The sequence below is a fragment of the Daphnia pulicaria genome, chromosome 4, assembly GCF_021234035.1.
Source record: "Daphnia pulicaria isolate SC F1-1A chromosome 4, SC_F0-13Bv2, whole genome shotgun sequence".
Lineage (NCBI taxonomy): Eukaryota > Metazoa > Arthropoda > Branchiopoda > Diplostraca > Daphniidae > Daphnia > Daphnia pulicaria.
In genome coordinates, this window is record NC_060916.1 from 9,795,676 (window position 1) to 9,810,976 (window position 15,301).

Consider the following 15,301-nt stretch of genomic DNA (forward strand, 5'->3'; position numbering starts at 1 on the left):
TTTATTTAAATTCAATATTTTTAATAGTGAATATAATTATTTCTTCGGGGGGTTTTGAACAAGTATTTATTACCTTGATAGTAATAAAGCTCATTAAAAAAATCAATTCTTGCAATTTGTTCTAGGTTAAAATATAACTTTCCTCCACTATCTGTTGACCCGCGACCCGAGACATTGTTCCGTTTATTCATGTCCCATGTTACCCTTGGTGTAACAAATACAAATAGGGAATAAATTATTGATAGTCTGTAGCTGTTGCTGTAGACCCCCCCCCCCCCCCCTTTGGAGTATCCAGGAGAAACAAAGTTTTGTAGACTCCTTTTGTGTAACCAAAAGGGAATCATTCAAACTGACCAACGACGTACGTGGTGGACGTGGTATCTTATTAGTTATTTGACAGTCAAAGTGTCCCGTATTTGAAACTTTACCGTATCAAATTATCTTTTGCTCATTTCCTTAGTAAATAAAGTTATTCAATGTATAATAAAAGTATTTATATGAGCTGTCTAAATCAGTTTATTATCACTTATATGGATTGAATCTGAATATTAGTGAGTACAAACAAAAAATATAACTTCATAAAAGATTCAGAAAATCCAAATAGGAACCAGACAACAGATCAGAGGCAGGAATGCCCAATATCTCAAGAAGCAGTTGGGCTGTAGTGATTCCATCTGCTGGTGTTTGACTGTCTTGTAGTACCACCTGAACATAAGGACATGACTATTTTAATAATGTTATACATTATGCACCACTGGTAAACTTACTTCAAGTTCCAAAAAATTTCCTAAACCTACAACCTCGTCTATATGAATTCGTGTTTGATTAAAATGCGACAACATCCGTGTCTTCTTTACAATGCCATTCGTACCAAGAGCCATTTGTAGAACAGCTTTTAATGAGGTCGGATCAGTTACCATTGATTTCGAATAGTTAGATAATTTTGGTCCATCAGTATCTGGTCTCTCATAATATATAAGTTCTCCAGTGCCATTCTGAATACAGAATAATACATTTTATTTAAATTCTATTTACTATAGAAAAATAGAACATTAGATCAAATAAATATTACTAACTTTGAATTCCCTCAATTTTAGACGCCCATTTTCTGTTTTAAAAAACGTGTCGGTTTGGTCGATCACTTCTGCTTCCGTTTTGCACAACTGAGCTACCTTATTTACTATGGCTTTTACATCGTTGATTCTCGCTTTAATTTCAATGTTTCTAGCGGGGTTTTGCCACATTGCGAATAACCAAATAGCAATATTAGTTACCAACAATAAATATTACGATTTACGAAAGTAAGACAGGAAGTATTTCAAAAGGTTGGAAGAGATTGAGATTGTAGCCTACGGCTCCTTGTCAGTTGCCAGAGAAACGCTATTGATGCACTTATTTTTCCAATAGAAATACAAATAAATCCTAATAAACAGGGGGGAGCCGGGGGGAGGGCTAATCAGTGATATTCTGATATACAACTGTTATTGTTTCATGAAAAGTTAAAATAATTCGACGTAAAATAAATCATTGTTAAATTATGCTCATCGATTGGCAAATGGCAATATCTCATTCCTCTCACTAAAAAAAAATGCAATGCAGAAAGCAGAAATCGTATGGTAGGTGTTTGGGCCGGGCTACAGTGTCTTGTCAGCTGTTCATATGTACTGTAGTATACCTGACTGTCCCTTTTTTAAATTAACGATTTAATCATTTAAAGCGCTGATGCAGGAGGAGAAGGATTTTGCAGACTTCACAAACGGCCCTTTGTTAGGACGTTTCGACGCTGTTGGTTTCTCTGACTACACGAGGTATTACGAGAAAAGTAAGCGAGATAAAGAGGCACGTTTATTGGCTGAAGAAGTACAAAGAATGTCATTTCGGAGAGATGAACCACCAACCGTTTGCCAAAAACCTTTTCAGTGGCCGAAAGAAAATATTAAAATACCATTGCCAACTCAAGAAACCGCTACATCATCTACTTTGAATCCATCAATGAATTCAGAATTTAGTTTTGCGAGGGGCAGAAGTATTGCAGCCATAAAAGAACATTTTAATTCACACCAATCTAGGAAGCCTTCTGCAGAATTGTTGAAACAATTTACAACAAATAGTAATTCATCTTCTCTAAGCGCAAATTCTTTGCCACATTCAAGATTTAATTTCAATACTCCTGATGAATATGCCGATTATCCCTCAATGCTAAATACCAATCTGAATTCTCAGTATCATGTTCAGCAGCCAATATCCAAGAACCAAGACCCAAAGAAAACAGGTAGTAAAGTGAATGTAGTTCAAATGAATGTGCAACTTATTTTGTTTTCTTATTATTTATGTTTATGTGTTGTTTTTTTGTATTATTACAGTAGGACAAGAAAACAAGAAAACAAACAATGACACGTCTGAAAACGTGGCTTCAAAGCCTATGCCAATGTCATTTTTACCTGCTGGTATGCTAACTTCAGCCAAACCAATGGAACGTCTAAGGAACTACACTCAAAAGGAAGAAAAACTCAGAAGACCAGTTGCAGAGAGTATCAAGCAGTGCGACAGATCACAACCTGCTCAGTACATACATATATATAAATTTGCGAAGTAAGAACATATTTAATTAATTTAATTTGTTTCAGGGGTTTGCCAAATTTCTTTTCAACAGAAAAAGTGAATTTGATCAGGGAGGTACCTTCAGATAGTCAGAAATCTCAGCCTAGCCCACCTGTTGCTGCTAGTGGTTCAGTTTTGTATATTTTGAAAATGTAACAGATGTAAACCTTAGATAACATATCACAACTATATCATTGATCAATAGGAATCGCCGGGCATTACTCTTGAAGAGCGCTCTTGAACGATCTAAATGTTTGAAAAAAGAAGTGATTGAAAAAAGCTGTTTTCCACACTTGCCGACCATATCTCCCTCAAACGATATCTCCCAACAGATTCCGCCAATTCATGAAAACGACGACATGACAGAATTGTTGCAATTGGCATCGGCTTCTACTGAAATCAAGTCATCCTCTTCCTTTATTAAAGAAAATGTACCTAATATGCTAAAACTTTCTAAACTAGCAGAGTTAATAGAAGAAGGTAAAAGAGTTGCATAATGAAATTTAAATTGTAAAAATTAAAGGACAATATTTCTAGGTCGCGTGCTTGTTCGTTCTGATGTTCCCCATTCATCAACGCATAACTTCAAGGATTTCCCTTTTGATATAAGGATTCATGAAGTGCTTAACTCCATGTCTTTTGAGAAACCAAAGACCATACAAGCCTATGTGTGGGAAGCAATCTTGCGTGGTCACAATGTGGCTTATGTCGCCGGAGCAAGAGGAGGAAAAACTTTAGGTAGCGTAATCAAATGACTTAATTTTACATCTGTATATGCATGTTATGACTTAACATCGTAAATTTAGGCTACCTGATACCTATACTGAATAATTTGATGGACCTGAGTGAATACAGCGATGTGCCAATCGGCTGTTCGCCTTTGGTTGTTGTCATTTGCTCTTCATGGGAAAATGCCGAGTTGGTCCAATTTTATTGCTCTCGCATTATGAAGAAAAATTCGGTAGTTTCTAAAAGTTATTCTTCTTTTACGTTCTAATAAGTAAAATAATTTTCTTTTTAGGATTTCCGTTCCGCTGTTTTTACTGATGCTACCGAACGATCACTGAAAGTGGCTCTGCCTTATTTAATCAATGGAGTGACTTTGCTTGCCGCCACGGCACCTGCGCTCAATTTGCTGTTAACAAAAGCTAAAGATATCATTAGTTTTGATAGATGCTGTCACCTTGTGTTTGACGATGCTGACGTCGTGCTTAAAGAACATGGAGAATCTACAAAAAAACTGTTTAATTTTTATCAAGAATCTGTTCAACGGGCAACCATGGGAAATAACTTTATTCCTCGACAGGTGAAAAAAAGATTTTGAATGCAAAGTATATTTATACTGACTATATTTTATCTTCGTATAGATTGTGGCCTGTGCTAACCATTGGACAAAAGGAATGGAAGAAATCTCTAGTAAAGTTTTGAAAAACCCCTCAATTTTTATATCTTCGTGTATGGAGGCTGCTATTTATGGAGGAATGAAACTCGATGTTCGCCGTGGAACCCCTGAAGAAATGGACCGCGATCTGTTGGAAATTGTCCAATCAAAACGATTCAGTCGGACCATTATCTTTTGTCGTGGATCTGCCGAAGTCTTCAAAGTTGAACAAATGCTGTCAGAGGTACTATATATAAACCTTTGCTTCAATAACTTATTTGAGCGTCAAGAAAATATTATGTTTCGCATTTCAGATTGGCGCGACACCCATCTTAGCTCACAATCAATCTATCGTGTCCGATTTAGATTTTACAACCGAAAGGTGGAACCATGCTCAGCCTGGTTCTGCTATTCTAATTTGCACAGACGATGTTTTAGAGCGATTGAACATAAAAAATGCACAAACTCTAATTCACTACTTTATACCACACCATTCCAAGTACGATTTTAGTTACCGCCTGTCATTCGCTATGGATAACTTCCACTTGAGAGCTTCGGAAGCTGATAGACCAGAAACTCATCTGCTTATTACAAAAGAGTTTAATAACTCTCTTCTGACGATCGTACGTTTAATGCAGCGCTTTGGGCACGTTGTTCCTGACGAGCTAGCAACTGAAGCTATACTTTCTTTCTGCGGTAAAGAAGTTCGAAAAAGAAGTCTTCCTTTGTGTGAAACTCTCAAGGTATAATAAGAAAATTGAAATAAAAATTTCGCTATTTTATGTAATTCAAGTTCTGTAAATATCTCTTAGGCATTTGGATTCTGTCGAAATATGAAGCTTTGTGGACTCCGTCACGTTATTCTGTCAACTTTGGACCAACCTGTTGTTCCACAGAACGGCATTGTTCGTATTCGGATTACAGCTGTCCGCACTGCAACACAATACTACGCTCGGATTTTGAAGCATCGAAACGAAAAAAATCAAGTGATCGATATGAGTGGATCGCATTTTGAAGTCAGTGCTCAGTTACGAAATCATTTTCGTGATGAGGCACAGCGAAAGAACTCAGTTGATGGAAATAAAGTTGAAATTGGAAATATTTACGCTCATCGAACCACTGACAACCTTTATGAACGTGTTCGCGTTGAATCTATACTTGAAAGAGATCACCAAGTAAGAAGAGTTCAATGTATACCATTTATTTTATTGTAATTTAAATGTGTTTTTCATTTTCAGGGAATTCCGATTGAAGTCACTGTAATTTCTATTGATCAAGGTTGTGTAATGTCATCCTTCGTCAAAGATCTGTATGAAATTCCAGACGATTTAAAGAATTTGGCTCCAGAAGCTATTGAAGTTTTTCTAGTAGGAGCTAAGCCATTTGATCGTAACTCAAATTGGAGCCGTTACTCAGTTGATTTTGTTCGGGAAAAACTGATGAGTAAAGAGTTGGAAGGCCGAATTGTATTGGCTTTGTCATTCACTTTATGGCTAGACCCATTACATGAGAGAAAGCGACTGGATGGCGTGAATTCCTCTGTTGTTGTGACGGACATTCTTAAAGATCTTTTGACAGCAGAGTTGGCAGACAACAACGAGGAGCATTTGGTAAAGCTGTATCACTTGTGCGAGACTGGAGGTATTGAATTACCGAATTATAGCTTTGGATTGGCTAAAAATAAAAGCGCAAATCCTATCGAACCGTCGTATGCGTTCCTCCCAATGAATGAAGAAACGCAAGTTGAGTTAGTCACCACTGATTCTCCACACCAGGTATCTATTTCATTCGCCGTTTTTTGTTATTTTAATGTTAAATATTAACATTTTATCTTTCCACAGTTTTATGTTACAATCAATAAATTCCAGGATACCTTGAGGTCTCTGGAAGCTGATATCAAGAAACAAGTGAGATTTCGTCTTGAAATGTTTCAATTAACTTGAAAAACTAACTTAAGTCTTCTTTATATTAATAATAATTAGATATCTAAATGCAAAAATGTGACATATGAAGATGCGCAACTGGGAAGTTTTTGTCTCGTGGAATCCCCTTCAGAACCTGGATCGTGGTGCCGGTGCTGCATAAAGAAGAAAATAGTTGAAGATGACGTGTGGAAATTCCAAGTCTTGTTCGTAGACTATGGAGATCATACAAAAGTTCCTCTAAATGCAATGAAAAGTTTACCTAATCAGTTCATCAGCCGTTTACCATTTCAAGCTATTGCTTGTTCATTGTATGGTGTTGGACCCAAGAATGACAGCGGTGGATGGACGGAAGAAGACATTTGTTTTTTCACATCACTCACGCGAGCCTCCGATGGATTTATGCATGTGTGGCATGCCCAGACGAAGTTCAAGGAAGCAGTCAAGGATGAAGTGACAAATGGCTCGCACTATCATGTCACTCTCTTGAATCGAGAAGAAAAAGAAATACCCAGTCTAGCACAACAAATGATCTCGAAAAATTACGCCATTTCCCTGGAAAATGAAGAAGACTTTCGTGCAATCGTACGTAGTTCAGCTACGTTGATGAAAGACATTGAAGAGAAAGAATTGAAGGATAGAGCTTGTGAATCACTGCAGCAGTTGGAATATGAAGAGGAATTGAAATTTGATGTTTCACCTGGTTGGATTGAACTGTTCCCAAAATGCCCGGAGAATAACGAGATCCAAGCAATTTCGACTTCCTGCTCCTCCAACACTGATTCTTCAGGAACTATTTCAACGTCGAAAAAGATGCCTACATTTCAGCAGACTGTTGGTCGGGATCATAATTTAGCTCTTATTGACCACACATTACCTCTAAAAGAAAATTCGAGTCGATTTCCTACCACTAAATGGGCACAAAGTGAACAGGTAATTCCGTTGAACCTAGCGCTTTTTAGTCTACTTTTAAATTTGCAATTTATTTAACATTTCCCATTTAGGATGTCATAATTACGTTTTTCGTCGATCACGTTAAAGAATATAGTCTTGAGCTTACGGAAAACCATTTGAGCTTCGTGACTGATGTAAATGGTTTAAGGTAAATCTCTTATTTAAACGGAACTGTCGATAACGTATGAAAATCCCATTCTTTATTTTTATTTCCCAGATATGAATTAAACACAAGCACATATGGTTATATCATTCCGGAAATAAGTTGCCATTCCCTTGTTGGTTGCGGGGTTAAAGTAACGCTCCGTAAGCAAGAAATAGGCGCAATGTGGACCCGATTTATCCATTCCCCATTAAATCAACCTTGGCTAACTCGCGACTTCAGTTATTGGTTGGACAATAATGTTTCCGATGATGAAGAAAAATTAGAGCCCATTGTGGATCCAAGTAGGATCACATTTCTTATTCGAAGAGGTTTCTTTTTGTCCTAAACACACCATTTCTTATTTCAGAATACGCATTCGACGAAAACCAATCTGAATCATCATCAAGCGGTTCAGATGAAGAGTGTTGTGATGAAAAGTGGCTAGGTGAAGATGATTGAGAACGACTGCTTGGAACGGTCATACGACAATCTAGTTTCGAAGATACTCTATAATTTTGTTCGCTCCATCTGATATTAGAGGTTTCCAAGGGTAACCCTTTTGTATTCATGCATTTGAATTGTGTTAGAAGAGCCTTGAGGTATCATACAGCTAATTTTTTTTCTATCTTCAGTCGTTTGTGATTTGATGCTGCGCCCTACGTTTTCCCTCGACTGTATGGCTAGATCATCTTTCCTACTACAATAAAATCCATTTTACTACATATATCACACATTGATAAACTCGTTAGACCATATTGGCTATAGAGGGTCTAACTCCCATAGTTCATAGTCCACAACTAGACTTGATACGATCTTGAAATATAACCCGTTGTCGCGTTATTTTGTGAAGCAATCACTAAGTAATATCATAACCAAATAAAAATGATGTTATAAAAAATGCAAAGAAACCAACAAATGTTCCACCTAACATGTTAACATCAAAACAAAATTTCCACAACAAAGATGTATTATTCTAGATCGATTCTATTAACCAAGAATAATGTTTAGGCATTTAGGTTGAGCTTTTGAGCGTTGAGAGTTTGAGCTGAAAATATCTTCTCCCGGCTGGACATTGGTTGTAGTGCTTTTCTCACGCTATCTATCAATCCCAGTGGTTAAAAAAAAACGTAAATTGAATTCCTGTTGAAAAAAGATGACACCTAAGAATAATTTTTAAATCCTAAACTTTCGATATTTAGAACATTCATATTCAGGTCTAATATTTAGTAGAAAAAAACACACTCTTTACACGTGTTTGAAGGCTTAAATGAAAAGGAAGCGTGTGTGCAAATTTTTTGTTGTGTTATCATAGTTAAGAGTAAGAGGGAATGGTTTGTTAGTAGAATCCCAGGTTGCTTTGATAAATGGTAGTGACACCATGCGGACTTTCTTCAGAACTATGTCTGAACACGTTTTTTTCTAAGCCTTTGGACTCCAACAAATTCTGATTTTAAAATTTTTTTTTTGAAAAACTCGCATTTTTGACAGAATCTAGGTATTCAATCAATTTCGCTTTAAAAATATAAAAACAAAAGGAAAAGAAAAAAAAGTGACTGTTGATTTCATTTTACGTCATGACTCCCATGGGTGCTCGACGCTCTTCCAACTTTAGTGGAGTCATGATATGAAAAAGCGGGGTAACAGGGAACTGATTGCAACATGAGATTTTTTTCGTGAGCTTTTTTTTTTATGTTAATCTTTATTTCTAGTAAAAATTCTCCTTTGAAATATTAATGTATACTATTAAAAAAATACAAAACAAAATGTAAAAATTTTAAAATGTAATGAAATAGATTGAGTTAATAGAAATATATTTTTTTAGAAGCTAAGAAATGTTCGTCTTTTAATCAATCACCCTGCCAAGTTTGAATATGATACGATTATACAACGTGCAGCCACTATCGGATCGTTGGTTTTGGGGAAAGGAGACTAGCAATTTCTAGAATTTGCCGAATTAGTGGCATTTTTAGCTAAAATTCTAAAAATTTATGTAAGCATTTAAAAAATCTAAAATTGACAAATTTAACTTAAGAAATAGTGGCGTAACTTGCTGAATTGAAAGAATGGTAGAAAATGGAAACAATTTTGAGCAATTTCTACCATGGACTACTAAAGCTATAGAGGACGGGACTCACGTCCTATCCCGCCGTGTTATAGCTTGTCGGGTGGATTTTTAATCATATTTTTAAAGAAGGGTCAATCGATTGAGATTTAAAAAGCTATTGTAAGTCTCCAATGCACATTTCTTGTGAAGATATTAAATTACAAGATATTTGCGTATTAATTTTTAGAGGACGGGAGAGGTGTTCGTTGGTTGTCTCCACCTAGCGCTAAGAATTCTAAATTCTTCCATGGTTTTTAGAAAGAAAACAAACAGAATCCAGAGAATCACCAGAGAATCACAGATAACAGACGCACCTAATCATACCAAACCAAACCAAAACCAGAGAATCACAGAGTGGTCAACCAACAATCACCGCTAGGCGGCGACAACCAACGAACACCTCCGTCAATTTGTAATTAAAATATCATCGAAGTTAAATATTTGCCGCATAGGGATAATTTAATAGACTATAGCTCATTTCTAAAGCTCTATTGATTACAGTAACAACAAAAAAATGGTAGCCGACATAGGAATTGACGAAGTGACCCGTCCTCTAGCTTTAGTAGTCCATGTTTCTACATTTTGCGCCAAAATAATTTCCGCCAGGCGGAATGCGTAGTTGCCAAGTAAAATTAAATACACCCTTTGCTCTAAGCTAACGGTCTAACCATGGTAGAAGAGGGGATGGTATGTTCACGCACTAGAATTTTCCCATAAGGCTAGATCCTCGGTTTTTCAGGGTTTTTTTTTCAAAGTCCTTGGCCCTGGTAAATTGTGCTGCCACCTTGCGTAGCGTTACTGAATCATGTTTTCTTGAATTGCGCTTCCAAAAAGGCTTAGAATTGGCAATTTTTGAACTCTTCAAGTAATTGGTAACCAAGTTCGAATTGGAACCAAGGCTTCGAGCACCCATGTGAGACGACGCAGGTTCAAATCAGCAATCATATTTTTTTTTCCTTTTTTTCTATATTTTTAAAGCGAAATTGATAGAATACCTAGGTTCTGAAAAAAATGCGAGTTTTTTCCCATTTTTTTACAAAATCCTAATTGGTTTTCTTTCGCTAGGACTTAGACAAAAAAACGTGTTCAGACATAGTTCTGGAGAAAATCCGCTTGGTGTCACTCCATATACCGGGCAACCTGGGATCAAGCCTTATGGGAAAATTCTAGTGCGTGAACATACCATCCCCTCTTCTACCATGGTCTAACTAGACCAGGGTCACAGATAAAGACCACTGGTTGATTCTCTTCATAAGATAATTAACATGAGCAACTGTCACCAGCATTCTTGCTACCCCTCCTCCGATTTTCCTGATTCTGGCTTGCTTGTCCTGCCCTCTAATGTACGTTCTGTTCTTGATACTCTGCTTACTTCTATTCAATTGCAATGATTCAATTGATTTCTCTGCTTTTGCAATTGACAAACTCACAAACGTCAAAATTAAATACAATATGACTTGTCAATGGAGCAGTTACACATCCTGCGTTGCGCATTCTCCGCAAATGCGAAAATCTCCTTTGTGTCCAAGCTGGTGTGTGTCGCCTACAGCGTCTTATGGGAAAACCAAATTCTCCTCGGTAAAAATTTTTTTTTCTTATCTATGACTCTGATTTTTCCCCCTTTTCTTCCTAACAGTGAATACTTTATTCATTTATCTATTACCTAATTTTTATTTCTATCCCCAATTCCATCTGGTTAATTTTTAATTAATTTTTGTTTGTGACTGGTTTTTTTGTTGTCTCCTGTAGCAGAAGAATTTCGTTCGTAGCGTGGTCGATTCTGTCTAGAAACGTCTGCTACAGGAGACGAACAAAAAAACCAGTCACAAACAAAAATTAATTAAAAATTAACCAGATGGAATTGGGGATAGAAATAAAAATTATGTAATAGAGAAATGAATAAAGTATTCACTGTTAGGAAGAAAAGGGGGGAAATATAAGTTATAGGTAAGAAAACAACTGTTTTAACGGGAAGAAGTTGGTTTTCCCATAAGACGCTGTAGGCGACACACACCAGCTTGGACACAAATGAGATTTTCGCATTTGCGGAGAATGCGCAACGCAGGATGTGTAACTGCTCCATACAAATTTGTATGACAAAATTACCTAACACTTTTAAACGCCAGCAAAGAATTTTGCCAAGACAGAAGGAAAACAATATTCGTCTGCAACACCCTTGGTAGCCACGGTACAGTACAGCAGTTTATCCGCTAGGGGCAGGACAAGCAAAACAGAAACTCGGGGTCAGTAGGGATAGGGCTAAAAGGATACCACATGCAAAACCAGTCTTCTTTATCTATGCCAGAGTAATAGATAATAATAATAATAATAATCTATAATATATCCCTGAGTAATTTGAGGAATTTAGTTTACTAAATTACCGAAGGTTTAGGGGCTCTAAATGCAGCACAAGTTACAGTAGTCTGCTGAGAGAGGCACCCCGAAAGTCTTTATAGGGAATTTTCCTGAAAAAGTGAATAGCGACCATTTACTTTTTGACGGCTGTGATTTTCCCAGATCTGATAACAGATGACGCAACATTAAGTAAATATCAAACCCCTCAAAAAGCCATAGTAAGAATCGGTTAAAATAGAGTGGCCTTTTTTAACGTTAGGTCAATCCCACCCACATCTTAAATTACAAACTTACATCTAAAATTTAACTAACTCTAAATTCCGAAGGCCCCCAAGGGGCTTCATAACTAAAATTATTGTATTACTCTGACGGAAAAGGAAATGGAAAAAGCAAACAATGCAACATATTTAGCGCCACTCGGACAGAAAAAAAAATTATTTGCCAGTCTACTAACAAAGCGGCTCTTTGCTGATGTTTCGATTGCTGATTACTGGAAAAAAACGATCGTACGTGCCAAAACTCAAATTACTGGGTTAATGCAACTCTCGGTTAGTTAACGTTCTGAAGGAATGGTCTGAAATTCTAAGAAAAGATTCGAGTTCAGTCTATAATTGCACGAACAACGTTAATTTACATTTTTTCTGAGATCTTTTTTGCCTCTTGTATGCCGATTATTGTCATGGTAACAGTACTTTTATCACGCCTAAGCCGTAGTTTATTACGCCTAAGGCGTAGTTTATTACGCCAAAGGCATAGTAATTGTATTATTTTACAGAAAATTGCTTTTACGACGCACAATGAATTAACCCAAAAACACGGTATTCTTATTAAATTTCCGTTTTGTACTTTTTCGAGGTTCTTTTTTTATTCTTCCCGCATAATATAACCTATTTCCCTTTTTTTATTAGAAACATTTAAAATTTTGTTAAAATTTGAAAATTTTTCAGACAATACCCTCCTTTTTTACAAAACTTTTCCCCCTCATTTTTCTTAAGTAAAAAAGGGTTTTCAAATTTCACAATCTTATCAATATGAAATAGGTTAAAATGTTTAAAAATAGTAGGCTAAAGTTACATTACCTGAAGCTTTGAGGTGATTTTTATTATTTAAGTTTAAGATTTATGAGGAGGAATGGGTTAAAATAAAGGAGAGATGAGAATAACCTCGAAAATTAAAACTGCAAACAGAAAACATAGCTTCGTATTAGTTGGTTGATTTTTACATTTCTGGTGGAGGGAAGCTACAGACTACAAAACAATATTTTATACAAAAATTAAACCCGTGTGATGAATTTATATTCTTTCGATCTTCGAGTCAACCACTCCCCCTCCCTCTAAGCGCTCTTTTTATCTTTTTCCTTCCCATTCTCAAGCTACTTTTCTTCGTGTTGAATTTTCTTTAAACGACGCCAATAGAGAATATTCCACAAATAATATCTTCTTTGACATTTAAAAATATGCAATAATTACCCAAACGTACGGCTTGTTTCCTGACTTCTGTAACGAGTTATTTTTGCCGCTCTTCCATGTTGGAAGTTCGCATAACTCTAGATGACACCCTATCGTTGCTGAGCCGTTGAACATCAGACTAAGCAAATCATACAATTGCACATTTTTTTACGATTATTGAATCCCCAATCTTGTTCGGAAGGTAAGCCTACGGACCATCTTCAACATTTTTTCACACAGTGGGGATATACAGTTAATACCACTTCTTTGATGTGCGAAACAATATTGGTAGGTTCATCTTCATCGCATCAATCCAAGCTGCATTCGTTGTCCTCGCTTACTTCGATTCTAAACTAGCTGAGAATAGCCTGTCTGAAAGACTCTCGTAAAAAAAAAAAATTATCACGTTCCTCAGGGATAATCCCAGATACGGACTGCACAGTTTATTAACCGTCGCAAAGTGTTTATCTCCTTTCTCACCGCAGTTTTGCAACTGTCTCTTCGTGGTTTTTACTCCTAATCCGCCCATCGTTCCAGTTTTTGAAATACTTTGTTAGGCTTTGGAAATATCTCTTCTTTCCTTATTTCTGTTCGCCTTTTCTAAATTTTCTACCCTGTCTCCCAAGTCACATAATTGCCCTACCTTTTACTCTTTCCTTTTAATCTTTCCCTTCTACTCTTACATTTTTTCTTTGTTTCCAATGTTTCAAATAACTCTAAAAAACATAAAAAATTCTTTACTATTAGAGTAGACTACCCTTTGGGTATTTATGACTTGTTTTTCATAAAGTAAACATCGAACCATTCAGTCTATTCTTCCTTAAAGAGCGCAATAAAAAGAGCTCCCAATGAAGAGTAGGCATGGGGTCGCAGTAATAGTCAGTGTAAACACATTCATCATGAGCGAGAGCTACTTGAGTGCACAGGTATTGTAAGATTGTAGAATTCTCGATACACTTTTCCCATGAAGCACTTATCGCAGATGATTTGCTGAAAGGCATCCCCCAATATTTCTTGCTGATGAAATTTTGGAACTTTGCTGGGATTGTGCTTTATTACCCAAATCCTTGCTGAAATTTGTCTTGCTTTACATTATACGCCCTATGTCGTTATGGCATTTTCTAGCATACATATTTTTCGAGGTATTAATTACGGGTAACGTGCACGTATATGGGTATTACGTACAATTCACACCAATGAAGACTCTTTTTTCATTTGCCTTGTGGGCTTTATTAAGAACCCTATTTATTCAAACTTGCTTGGTTTCGATTGGATCGAATTGATGCAGATTTTAAACGATTCCAGGTAAACACTCTTTAAAAAGTATTAAACACGTATAAGTACGCGTACTCTGCAAGTTTAAAATAAATCATTTATTATTGCACCACCAATTTGTTGATTTCACGCTCATTGATTGTTTACCCACACGGCTTACACCCATATAGTTAGAAATTCTGCTATATCTCCTTTCGACTCGAATAAAGAATTACCATAACATTGAGGAAAATTTGGTAAATTTTGTAGGAAAATTTTGTTCCCTTAGATGCTTTTTATATTTCTAGGTGGTGCACGCCGGTATATTGCCAGTGCTGCTGTAATAGCCCCCACAATATCGTGTTTCGTGATTTGAGTCAAGATTGAACTCCTTGTGATGCTGTTGAGGTTCCATTTCATATACTAGAACTTCGTTGGTGATTCGACCATTGGTTGGTGATTGGCCAAATCAAAGTTGCGAGTGGGGTTTTAAGTTTTTATCTAATTTCATTGAAATTTAGTATAGTTTATGGGAACATATAACTGCACATAAAAAGGCGAAAACTTAGTTCATAGTAGTTATTTTTATATGATTTTTCAGAAAAGTTTGGGGTCTAAATAACATGTTTTCAAGTGGTGGGCTTGTAAAAAAATTGTTTTCATTCATATACTTTGAATTTCGATTTGTTTTAAAGAAACACAATTAATTCCAAAGGCCGTCAAAATAGAAAAAAAAACCTAAAAGTGGGACAGACTAGCTCTCTCTTCTTTCTAGCAGACCTTTTCCCTTGTTTTCTTCACTTTCTTGTCAATCAAATTGCGACAGATTTGTTACCATCTTTCCTGACGTTTGAATGGATCTTCCAGTAGAATAGGCGAGATGTTGTTATGAAATCTTTATGTCAGTGATTGATTTGGTGTTTTGAATTTAGTTTTATCAGATGTCAGGTTGATGTTGAAGATGTAGGGTGAAGAGTACTTTCAAAGTTGTATTTTTCAAATTGAACATCAATAGGTCAAGTAATCTGTTTTTGGTAATTTTAATAAAAAGTATTGTTAATACCCTTAATAAAATCTCGCAGATAAAATTTAGATCTAGAATGTGTGAAGTTGTCTGTTAGAGAAGCCATAGTTAAA

General features: G+C 36.2%; 2 protein-coding genes across 6 annotated transcripts; one reads left to right on the forward strand and one right to left on the reverse strand.

The window, feature by feature from the left end:
• Positions 1–492: 492 nt before the first annotated feature.
• Positions 493–1,395, reverse strand: LOC124338028. Of its 2 annotated transcripts, XM_046792057.1 has the most exons (4): positions 1,077–1,395; positions 872–995; positions 768–805; positions 493–705 (listed from the first exon to the last, which is right to left on the reverse strand). In XM_046792057.1, exons 1-4 carry the CDS (start codon positions 1,242–1,244, stop codon positions 577–579), a joined length of 459 nt encoding a protein of 152 aa, XP_046648013.1. In that variant the 5' UTR covers positions 1,245–1,395; the 3' UTR covers positions 493–576. The 2 variants fall into 2 exon arrangements, with proteins under 2 accessions (XP_046648013.1, XP_046648012.1); XM_046792056.1 differs by having other exon boundaries at positions 768–995.
• An 81-nt stretch (positions 1,396–1,476) lies between these two features.
• Positions 1,477–7,727, forward strand: LOC124338027 (putative ATP-dependent RNA helicase TDRD12). 4 transcript variants are annotated; one of them, XR_006917629.1, is made up of 18 exons: positions 1,477–1,661; positions 1,718–2,272; positions 2,364–2,565; positions 2,628–2,753; positions 2,807–3,081; positions 3,139–3,339; positions 3,408–3,562; positions 3,623–3,907; positions 3,969–4,226; positions 4,297–4,725; positions 4,795–5,157; positions 5,221–5,757; positions 5,824–5,889; positions 5,965–6,837; positions 6,909–7,006; positions 7,076–7,305; positions 7,371–7,553; positions 7,636–7,727. XR_006917629.1 is itself a non-coding variant. In XM_046792053.1 (17 exons), the coding sequence occupies exons 1-17, from the start codon at positions 1,589–1,591 to the stop codon at positions 7,460–7,462; spliced, it is 4,818 nt and encodes a 1,605-aa protein (XP_046648009.1). In that variant the 5' UTR covers positions 1,477–1,588; the 3' UTR covers positions 7,463–7,727. The 4 variants fall into 4 exon arrangements, 3 of the variants coding, with proteins under 3 accessions (XP_046648009.1, XP_046648011.1, XP_046648010.1); XM_046792053.1 differs by having other exon boundaries at positions 7,371–7,727; XM_046792055.1 differs by having other exon boundaries at positions 1,477–1,616; positions 7,371–7,727.
• The last annotated feature ends 7,574 nt before the right edge of the window (positions 7,728–15,301 follow it).